At 36.1% G+C, this 11,884-nt stretch overlaps 1 protein-coding gene across 3 annotated transcripts in view; it reads left to right on the forward strand.

Moving 5' to 3' along the window:
• The window catches only part of RNF138 (ring finger protein 138), a 40,042-nt gene extending 29,032 nt beyond the window's left edge, over window positions 1–11,010 (forward strand). For all 3 annotated transcript variants that reach the window (XM_025365368.1, XM_025365369.1, XM_025365371.1), the window contains 4 exons: window positions 3,159–3,215; window positions 4,355–4,466; window positions 6,300–6,407; window positions 8,664–11,010. In XM_025365368.1, coding sequence (XP_025221153.1) covers window positions 3,159–3,215; window positions 4,355–4,466; window positions 6,300–6,407; window positions 8,664–8,732 — 346 coding nt within the window. In that variant the 3' untranslated portion in view covers window positions 8,733–11,010. The remainder of the gene's footprint in view (window positions 1–3,158; window positions 3,216–4,354; window positions 4,467–6,299; window positions 6,408–8,663) is intronic.
• Window positions 11,011–11,884: the final 874 nt, after the last annotated feature.

Raw genomic sequence — 11,884 nt, forward strand, 5'->3', positions numbered from 1 at the left:
GCTGGGCCAACATGTAAAACCCTGGCTCTACTAAAAATACAAAAATTAGCCAGGCATGGTGGCATGTGCCGGTAGACCCAGCTACTCGGGAGGCTGAGGCATGAGAATCACTTGAACCCAGGAGGAGGAGTTTGCAATGAGCTGAGATTGCGCTACTGCACTCCAGCCTGGGAGACAGAACAAGACTGTCTCAAAAAAAAAAAAAGTAGATCCAAATGGAAAATGTATGCCATAGGATAAAATAAAAATTTTCAATCCTGGCTGTGTGTGGTAGCTCACGCTTATAATCTCAGCACTTTGGGAGGCCAAGGCAGGCGGATCCCCTGAGGTCGGGAGTTCGAGACCAGCCTGACCAACGTGGAGAAACTCTGTCTCTACTAAAAATACAAAACGAGCTGGGTGTGGTCGTGCATGCCGGTAATGCCAACTTCTCAGGAGGCTGAGGCAGGAGAATCACTTGAACCCGGGAGACGGAGGTTGCAGTGAGCCACGATTGTGCCACTGCATTCCAGCCCGGGCAAGAAGAGCGAAACTCCATCTAAAAAAAAAAAAAAAAAAAGCCCCAAAATTTTAGGCCTATTTTCTAAATATAAAAAGGACTGTTGCTGAAATTTGCATCTTCCCCAATGATGTTATAGTTCTATAAACCAATTAGAAGTTGTTATAGTATTTTTAAAGGGCACATTTAAAACCCATTGATTATGTTAATTTGGAAGATTTTTAAGCTGGTTAGAAAAATCTACCAATTTTAAATGTATAGATATGAGTTGTTTAATTGGTGACACATGCTGTTTTTGGTAACAAAATCATATAACACTCCCTTAATAAATACACTCTCCATAATTTGACTTTATTTTGAAGAGCAAGTTTTTAGTTCCAGAAAGGTGCAAATAGTAGTTTAATAGTCTATTTGGGTTATGTACTTTCTTTTCAGACAGAGTTTTGCTCTTGTTGCCCAGGCTGGAGTGCAGTGGCACAATCTCAGCTCACTACAACCTCTGCCTTCTGGTTTCAAGCAATTCTGCCTCAGCCTCCCAAGTAGCTGGGATTACACGCCCGGCTAATTTTTGTTTTTAGTAGAGACGGGGTTTCACCATGTTGGCTAGGCTAGTCTCGAACTCCTGACTTTGTGATCCGCCCGCCTCGGCCTCCCAAAGTGCTGGGATTACAGGTGTGAGCCACTGCGCCCAGCCTGGGTTATGTTTTTTTTTTTTTGAGACGGAGTCTTGCTCTGTTGCCCAGGCTGGAGTGCAGTGGCGCGATCTTGACTCACTGCAAGCTCCGCCTCCTGGGTTCATGCCATTCTCCTACCTCAGCCTCCCCAGCAGCTGGGACTACAGGCACCTGCCGCCACGCCTGGCTAATTTTTTTGTATTTTTAGTAGAGACAGGGTTTCACCGTGTTAGCCAGGATGGTCTCGATCTCCTGACCTTGTGATCCGCCACCTTGGCCTCCCACAGTGCTGGGATTACAGGCGTGAGCTGCCGCGCCCAGCCAGGTTATGTAGTTTAACAGTGAAGTTTGCTTGCTTGCTTGGGCTATGTGTGGAGACATAACATGGTTATCTTCACAGAAGTGAACTGTCATTGGAATGGTGCTCTTTCACTGTGTACACATTGTTGTATATACATTTATTATGAAAGTAAACAGAGGCCGGGCGCGGTGGCTCAAGCCTGTAATCCCAGCACTTTGGGAGGCCGAGACGGGCGGATCACAAGGTCAGGAGATCGAGACCATCCTGGCTAACACGGTGAAACCCCGTCTCTACTAAAAAAATACAAAAAACTAGCCGGGCGAGGTGGCGGGAGCCTGTAGTCCCAGCTACTCGGGAGGCTGAGGCAGGAGAATGGCGTAAACCCGGGAGGCGGAGCTTGCAGTGAGCTGAGATCTGGCCACTGCACTCCAGCCTGGGCAACAGAGCGAGACTCCGTCTCAGGAAAAAAAAAAAAAAAAAAAAAGAAAGTAAACAGAAAAGAAAGATCAGCTGCTAGGTAGATGATATAGTACTCCTTGTCTTTTTATAAAGGAAAAATGAATAACCAGTTTAAGTTCAACTTTTTAAACTTTGGCATTGAGATATAGAACCAACCTGTGTTGTACAATTTTTTCTTAGCCACTACCTATCTTATTACTGTGTTAAGATTTCTACTGTTGAAAGACATTTGCTTTTATAAAATTGACCACGTTGGGCTGGGCGTGGTGGCTCACGCCTGTAATCCCAGCAGTTTGGGAGGCTGGGGTGGGTGGATCACCTGAGCTCAGGAGTTCAAGACCAGCCTGGCCAACATGGCAAAACCCCATCTCTACTGAAAATACAAAAATTAGCCAGTCGTGGTGGCTCACGCCTATAATCCCAGCTACTTGGGAGGCTGAGGCAGAAGAATTGCTCGAACCCAGGAGGCGGAGGTTGCAGTGAGCCAGGATTGCACCACTGCACTCCAGCCTGGGCGACAGATTGAGACTGCATCTCAAAAAATAAATAAATAAATAAAAATTGACCGCATTGATCAAATTCTGTAGCACACAAGTGACAGTCCCTGTATGGAATACTTACTCTTCCCTCAGGATTCCTCTGATATTCCATATGACACATGACTCTTTGGCATATGGTAAAAGTAGAGATGTCAAGTTGTTCTATATATTAAATGTTAGTGAAGCCTGGTTTCTTTCCTTTTTGGAAATAAAATACAAACATAATGAACATTTACATATTTTCTTAAATTACTCCACTTTGGAGGGCATAACCTTATACCACGTCCTAGTTTCAAGTAAAAAAGTTCACAAATTCTTGAGTCTACCCTAGCATTTAAAAGCTTACTAGTCTAGGTAAAGGTAGAGGAATGGGATTTAAGGTAATTCTGCAAAATTCTCCATACTTCTGTAACTGTGCATAAGTTAATTTTAAAGAACATGAATAAGAATCTAGTAAGCAGTCAATTTATTTAAAAGTAATTAATATTGTAATTATTTCATAGTTCAGAACCATTTGAAGTTCAGATTTTGTTTTTTAAAGGACCCAATAGGAAAAAGGAGTATTGAAGTTCAGAATTTTAAAACAAATTCAGACTAGTCTTCTTCATTAATGGTTCAAGATAATGAACCTTTAATGTGTTTTCATAACTTTGAGGTACTAACTTTTTCCCCCTGTGCTTCTTAAGCAATAGGAGTGAAACATCCACATCTGATAACACAGAAACTTACCAAGAGAATACAAGGTAAGCTTTTGAAAAATCCTGCCACTTTAGCAAATAATATATTTATTACTTTATCAAATAGCTTTTTAAATTAAACTTTTTTTTTTTTGAGACAGAGTCTCGCTTTGTTTGCCGAGGCTGGAGCAGTGGTGTGATCTTGGCTCACTGCAACCTGCGCCTCCCAGGTTCAAGTGATTCTTCTGCCTCAGCCTCCTAAGTATCTGGTATTACAGGCGCCCGCCACCACGCCTGGCTAATTTTTGTATTTTTAGTAGAGACAGCGTTTCACCATGTTGGCCAGGCTGGTCTCGAACTCCTGACCTCAGATAATCCACCTACCTCGGGCTCCCAAAGTGCTGGGATTACAGGCATGAACCACCGCGCCTGGCTGTAAATTAAACTTTAAAAATTCAGTTAAATCATTAGGCATAGTGTTTGAAGTTAGCAGTTTAGAAACAGAAAATGCAGTTACTGCTTTTAAGAATCACATTAGGTTAGAAGAGTTTAGCTATTCTCTTTCATTGTGGTCAGGTTTCTTCCACACATTATTCAAGTAAAGTTGTCCATGTTGAACTGTCCCTTCCTGAAATTCAGAAGTATTAAAACTCAGTGATGCTTGATCCTTAGAATGTTTTCGAGTATTTCATTCTCATGATCAGTGCTTTTTTTGCTTTTCCTTTGAATTTTGGATGTTGGATTCCTAGGGCCTGATATTTATTAGAGATACAATATTGATGGAAGTCTTTTACAAGTTTTAAGTTCCTAGATATAAGGTTTGCAAAATGTGGAATACTACAGAATATTAAAAATTTTCAAGAGACATACAATGACAGCTATTGGCATCACACAAACGACTACAATTAAGTTTGGACCTAACTACGCAATAAATGGAGCCAGCTAGGTTTTTGGTTTTGTTTTTGTTTTGACCTAGAGACACCATGAAAAAATTTACTGAGGACACTAAAAGTACTGTAAACTGAGATTGGGAACCTCTGTAATGCATCATTTCCTGAAAACATGTTCAAAATGAGAGAATCTTTGAATAGTCTAAAAATTATAACTTTTTTAAAAATGTGTAATGATTCCTCAAAAAATAGGAGAGCATTATTTTTATGTTACGATTTTGAAGTAAGTATGTTTCGTTTAAAATTGTTTTATAGTTCTTCTGGTCATCCTACTTTTAAGTGTCCCCTGTGTCAAGAATCAAATTTTACCAGACAGCGTTTACTGGATCACTGTAACAGTAATCACCTATTTCAGATAGTTCCTGTGGTAAGTACATATGTTTAAGACAGTCTTCTGCTTAGAATAAAACATGCTGTTCTATTTATTTCACTTTATGTATATGAGGGAAAGTAGTTGATTTATATTTGGTTGGGGCTTTATCAGTAAGGTAGATTTTTGTCAACAAAGGATTGATGACTGTGAAGCAAAATGAGATATTTAAAATTGCAGTAACTCTCATTATAAAAAGGGAGATGCATAGTGTGAGGTAATATAGCAGTCTGGAGAAGAGTGAAATAATGAAAGATGAACTGGGAACTCATTCCTGCGCAGTAGCACAACCTGTCCATTGAGGCCTCAGTTACTACTTGCTCTGTAGATGGCACACAAGTAGATCTAGTCAGGTAGATTGCTATAGGTGAAAATACCTATAAGTAAGAATAAAGTCAGTAGGTCTTTTTATTGTTTTCTTGCAGAATATAGTATGTGAATGCATAAAGCAAGGACATAAAAGACTTAGACTTTCTATTTGATGCCTACATATTTTTTATGACATTTTGAGAGTATGTAAGAAAATGGTGAGAGCTTTTTGATAGTGAGGGAGATAGAGCAGAATTCAGGATTCCAGCATACAATGATCCTAGAAGTGTTTCACAGGTAAGTTATTTCAGCTGTGAATGGAACAGGAGAAACTGAGCTGGGAGAGATATTTCCCTTTCAGCTGAACATTTGGATATATAAATACTGTCTTCAGAAAGAAGAGGAAGGAAAATGTTATCAATAAGAATTGTAGATATTTCTAAGTTGTTTTATTGAGTATGCTAGGAAGAGTTGTGAAAGAATATGCGTCAGGACCGGGCACGGTGGCTCATGCCTGTAATTTAGCACTTTGGGAGGCCAAGAGGGGAGGATTGCTTGAGCCCAAGAGTTCGAGACTAGCCTGGGCAACATAGTGAGACCCTGTCTATTTAAAAATAAAGAAAATAAAAAGAATATCCTTCAATAACCATTGAGGGATGATCTTAAGCTCTCACATACCACCTAAGAAGGTGTACTACCTACTTTGCTTATTAGAATGGGTTCAGTTATGCTTAGGCAAATACAGTGCCAAAGAAATTCCAGGAAATCTCACTCATATTTAAGATTTTACTTAGTTTTATATTGGATTACCAAATTTTTATTCATTTCTGCATAATATTCGATATATCATAAACTTTGACTAGAGTTTAATTACTGAAGGTTTTTTGTGTGTTATTACAATTATGTTATCCATTCACTTTTTAAGATGTACTTCATTTAAATGTAAGGATATGGCTGGGTGTGGTGGCATACGCCTTTAATCCCAGCACTATGGGAGGCCAAGGCAGGAGGATTGCTTGAGCCCAGGAGTTTGAGACCCAACCTGGACAACAGCGAGACCGTGTCTCTAGTTTAAAAAAAGAAAAGAAAAACTAAGGATACAATTTAAAGTAAATTTTCCAGTTTACTTCATTTTTATTTTACTTACAAATGAAATAAAACTAATACTAATTATATGATTATTGTATAGATCAAATGAGATAATATATTGGGTATGTTGCAGGCAACCAGTTAGTGATAACTATTACAGTTGGTATTATTAAAAGCTAGATGTGCTGTTTCTGTTGAAACATTTGTGTAATAAGAGATTTAAGGAATAGAATGATATTCTTACTGTGTTAATGTCATTTATCTAAGGTAATTAATTGGGAAATGATCTAGTCATGGAACTTGGCCTTTAAAAATGCTTCTCATGTAGATATTTTTGGTTACATATCCCTGTGCTATTTTAATAGTCTCAATAATTGTATAATATTTCATTGTTTTTATTAATTTTTGTTTAAAACAATCCGTTTCTTATAGACATGTCCTATTTGTGTGTCTCTTCCTTGGGGAGATCCTAGCCAGATTACCAGAAATTTTGTTAGTCATCTAAATCAGAGACATCAGTTTGATTATGGAGAATTTGTGGTAAGTGAATTCTTCACTAAATCAGAGACATCAGTTTGATTATGGAGAATTTGTGGTAAGTGAATTCTTCAAGATTAAAAAAGTACTGTTTAAATATTCAAGTTAAAATAACTTTTTAAAAAAATCTAGACTTAAATTTTGTAGCAAGCTGTTGTATCTTACTGGATGGATTTAGAGCAAGTTCTTAGGTTTTTAATAATATTGGTGAACTTTAGCTTGTAGAAATGGTAAAAATGGAGTTTATTCTCTACCTCCTGTACTAAAGAGAATTAATAGAGGAACAGCAAGCACCCAGATTAGCAAAATGATGATTTACATGAAAACTCTGTATATATTTAAGGGAAAATTGTACCTACAAGAGAAGTAAAATTGGTACAACATATGGAGGATACATTTCTCATGTCATATAAGTTGCTTGTATTATGCTAGAAATCTTAGATTTCTCACATCTAACAAACATGTAAGACACATCCTTTTTAAAATGAGGGAGCTTAGTTATCAGGCAAAGCTAGGTTACAAAGAGACTAAGAGTGTAAGAGAAGTTGTATAATGTAAAAATGAATTCATAGAGCAAAATGGATTAATTTCTACTTCTAAATATGTGTGATATACTTTTAAAATTAGGTGAATACCTGTTTTATTAATTGTTAAATTGCATTTTATTCAACTTCAGTTTAATCAAAACTTTATTTAAAATTAGCCCTGACAAAGAATGGCTATTTGTTTTCCAGTTTAGGTAAGCACAGTGACATGAACAAAATCTACATTTTTGTCTGCCTTCCAGTGTTGATTCTAGATTATTATTAAATTCTCATTGTAAGAAAGATTGTAATGTATTTGGAAATACAAAAATTTGTGAACCACTTTTGATCTAATTGTCAAGTTGTTTTACCTTGCCATAGAAAAGTAGGTAATCTAGGCAGGGCGCGGTGGCTCACACCTGTAATCCCAGCACTTTGGGAGGCAGAGGTGGGCGGATCACAAGGTCAGGAGATCAAGACCATCCTTACTAATACGGTGAAACCCGGTCTCTACTAAAAATACAAAAAATTAGCCGGGTGTGGTTGCGGGTGCCTGTAGTCCCAGCTACTCAGGAGGCTAAGGCAGGAGAATGGGATGAACCCAGGAGGCGGAGCTTGCAGCGAGCAGTGATCATGCCACTGCACTCCAGCCTGGATAACAAAGCGAGATTCCATATTTAAAAAAAAAAAAGACAAGAAAAGTCAATAATCTAATTATTTCACATTGTCAAATAGAGGCCTTAATTTTAAAGCAGAACTCATAGGGCATAAAATTGATAGCAAATATAGCAAATGTAATTTTTAAAATTAAGGAGTAGTTTTATAACTGATTGAATAAGCTGTAGACTTCATGTGATGGTTAAGAATTTATTACTCAGCTGGGCACGATGGCTCATGCCTGTAATCCCATTACTTTGGGAGGCTGAGGCAGGTGGATCACTGGAGGTCGGGAGTTCAAGACCAGCCTGACCAACATGGCGAAACCCTGTCTCTACTAAAGATACAAAAATTAGGTGGGCGTGATGGTGTGTACCTGTAATCCCAGCTACTTGGGAGGCTGAGGCATAAGAATTGCTTGAATCCAGGAGGTGGAGGTTGTGGTGAGCCAAGATTGCACCACTGCACTCCAGCCTGAGTGACAGAGCCAAACTCCCGAAAAAAAAAAAAAAAATTCTTACTCAACTTATAATTCAATAAATGCTTGTTTTCTTAAAATCAGTTTACTGTCAGATATTTGGCATTATTTTCTAGAGATGAAATTTTCAAAAAATTCATAAATCAAAAAATATTTATGATTGTGTGTTATGATTAACTTCAGTTGTGTTTTTCATTTTTTTTTATTTTTATTTTTTAAAGAGACAGTCTCCCTGTGTTGCCCAGGCTGGCCTGAAACTTGTAGGCTCAAACTTACTTTCTGCCTCAGCCTCCTGAATAGCTGCAACTACAGGCGCATGCTTACCCAGCTTTACAATTAACCACGTTTTTTATTAATGACTTATAAGGCATTATAAAACTCAGATTTTGTTCTGTGCTGATCTCTCTGTTTTACAACTGAACTTGTTTTTATTAAAGTTTAGGTATTCAAATCTTGTATCTTAAAAGATACCGTTATATATGTTGTACGTAACTGTCCTGAGTGTGTGTAATGTGTATCAAGATGTCTAATGTATTGGGCAAAGTATTGAGTAGTTGAGTATGTTTTTCCTGTTGACATGAATGTTGTTACTGTTTTTAGAATCTTCAGCTAGATGAAGAAACCCAATATCAAACTGCTGTTGAAGAATCTTTTCAAGTAAACATCTGAAGGCTGTAGACATCTCTGCATCTTTGTACCTGCAAGTGCCATCTTTAAGGGGGAAACTACATGAAGTCACCGTTTCAGTAACTTGATGTGTATATTAATAAAAGTAATTCAGTCATTTTAGTTTTTTATTGAAAATAAAGGTGGGGCTTCTAAAAACTTCATCCTCTTGATAAGTTAAAAAATGAAAGTTATGACATGAGCTTTAAAAGCATAAAAAAGATGTTTCACTAATGTAATGGTAAAAGAGAATCCCTGTTGTACTTTATCTTTTTGTAATATTAAATATTCTTGAATTTTTCATTATTATGTTGCTTTTGGAATTTGGTGCATTCCTCCCATTTGCTTTATTATTGTACACATTTAACACACAGTATCAAATTTTGAACGATGTGATTGATATAACCTAACAAATCTGAGCCAGTTATTAGAGTTGCAGGATAGAAACTTGAAGTGCTAAATGGAATAATCCAAAGGAAATTTTTAAAATGCAGATTCTAGCTGAAAAATTCAACTATAAGAAAATTGTATTTATATAACATTTGCTATTTTTGAAGACTAGTGAGATTTCTGTAATAATTTTAGTTCTTTAAAAAGTGAAAGCTTGTTGTAAAGATACTTTCTTTTTGTTATTAGAAGGAAATACAAAGAGAAAAATTTATTTCTTTCATGGGCATTTGGTAATTTCAGTCTTTGACTGATTTGTAAGCCTGGAATATACTAAGCTGAATAACAGCTCTTTGGCCTCAGAATTTTCAGTAGCCAGTATTTCTGATTAACTAAGTTGAAACTCTTATTAGAAACTTTCAGTTGGTGATATTGTATTCTAGAAGATGTAAATGAGAGGTTTGACTTCATCTCAGTTTAGAAATTTATTCAAAGCTAAAGATGTATATGTATATATACATACACTTTTGTGTGTATATATACACACACATATGTATGTATGCTGTTTGTCAGGTTATATATAGAATTTCTATTAAGGATTTTTTAAATGGACAAGCAATAGGGGGTTGAAGTGTTTATCTGATTTGTTAAAATTTTGTATATCACCAAATTAAAAAGTGATAGTCACAGTGCTAAGTGATCTAGTTGGCTGCTATTACACCTTAAAAATTGAGTTTACACACACACACAATTACCTGTGTATATGGTGCTCATTTGTTATTCTCAAATATAATGTGTGACCGTGATACAATGAGAAAGATTCTACCAACCACTGTTTCACTACTTTTTAGTCAAAATTGGGTTTGTTCTTAGTATTCATTAGTGAAAATCGTATTTTGTAGAAGGCCCAAATCACAGAATAAAGGACTAAGAATGGATTCGCTGACATTCCATACTAATATACATTGTTTATGCTTTCTTTAAAATAACTAAAAGAACATAAAAGAGAATCTCAGAAGTAGTTTGCTGCTAATATATACATATATTGTATAAAAAGGTATATTTTGGTTTTGTTAAAACCCTTGTTGACTTTTCTACACTGAACGTTTTTTTAACTTGATTTAATAAAAATGTTAATTTTGGAAGTGGAGTTTTGTAAAAACCTTTTTCAGTCAAACAGTAAAGACTTTATTTATGGATTGTAATAACCACAAAAAAAGCCATACATCTTAATGAACATATGCCTTTGTTCTGTCATTTTAAGAGTGATGTTTACTATGTATGTGCTTGAGCATTTTCTCTGCAGTTACATGGGTGTAATTTAAAAAACAGCTCCTTTTTAAGAGACTTTTGACCATAGTTTTTTCCAGTTTAAAGCAGTAACTTTCATAGTTTCTTTCAAAGTTTAATACATCCAATATGTCAAGTTAAACCATTCTGGGATTTGGGAACTTCTTTAAAGGAAAATTGTAGTAGAGGTCATCTTGATGGAATTGTGTTTTAAAGTTTTGTGAATGAGTTAAATATCATTGATAGTCTTGTGTGTCTCACATACCAGCTTTTTCATAAGGAAAATACTATTTGCTTTTATCTGAGAATTTCTCAGTATGAAAATGATTGTTTAAAATTTCCCTTCTTTTTGTCAGTGAATTGGGAATAGGGATAGACTTTACAGATTTAATTTATGGAAATTAAATTTATGGGGAAAAGTTTTTATTTTTAATATTATAACTGAGTCAGGATTAAAAGAGGGAAACTGTATTGATACTCCCAATACCTAAATTTCACAGTACCACTTAGGAAAGCTATTTCAACAAATTACAGTTTTGTTGTTAAACAGAGCCTTATTTGAGATGTATTGCTTTATTTTTCAATTAAAAGTGGTTTTCTCCTACTTGTGTGTCTAATTAAAATTTTGTCTGGAGGCAAACATTTAACTCTCTTAATTCACCCTGAAAGACATATAGGAGATAACCCATTATTTTGCATTTAAAAACGTGGATAAGAAAAAGCTACCACATGCTGGTGCTATATGTCAGATTTAACTTTATAAACCTATTTTATCCATTTCAAATTGTTAATCACCTTATAAAGCAATTTTATGAAGTGTCCATGGAGCAAGATTTTCAAGCCCTGTTAGCAGCTAGGCAGAAAGATTGTTCATTGCTTAATAAATACTTTTATATGGAGATACTACTTTTAAGTAAGATATCAGGATTATAAGACTACATTGCCAAATACAATGTCATATACCTATGGGCTGCTTGGTAAGTATTAATTACAATCTTCAATACATCATAACTTCTACAGAAACCCCTTGTAGAAGCGTGATTTTTTATCATACTATGTAGAAAAGGTGTGACCCAGAAAACATGTAAATACACATAAAACTCATAATAGACATAAGTAAAGCACCCATTCCATGATACCAGTTAGTGTGTAACATAATTCTCTGTGCAGTACAGTTCTGAAAAAAGATAGGGAAGGGAGGTGAGTTAAAGGGGGATACAGGAATCTCAGGAAAATGGGTGTTACAGCCTGTCTCCCCGCTTCAACAACAGTGGTCCAGTCCTGGGATTGAGAAAGATGACATACACTGCATTCTTCCCCCAAGAGGAGTAAAATGGGCGTATTCCATTTTGTACTTTATTGACAAACAATTTAAACTATATTGTACTATGTCCTGTATAACGAACTCCTCCATCCTGAGGAACATATACCCCCATCTCTACAAGTAATCAAAAAATTGGCCAGGTGTGGTGGTGTGC

This window comes from Theropithecus gelada, chromosome 18 (assembly GCF_003255815.1).
Source record: "Theropithecus gelada isolate Dixy chromosome 18, Tgel_1.0, whole genome shotgun sequence".
Classification (NCBI taxonomy): domain Eukaryota; kingdom Metazoa; phylum Chordata; class Mammalia; order Primates; family Cercopithecidae; genus Theropithecus; species Theropithecus gelada.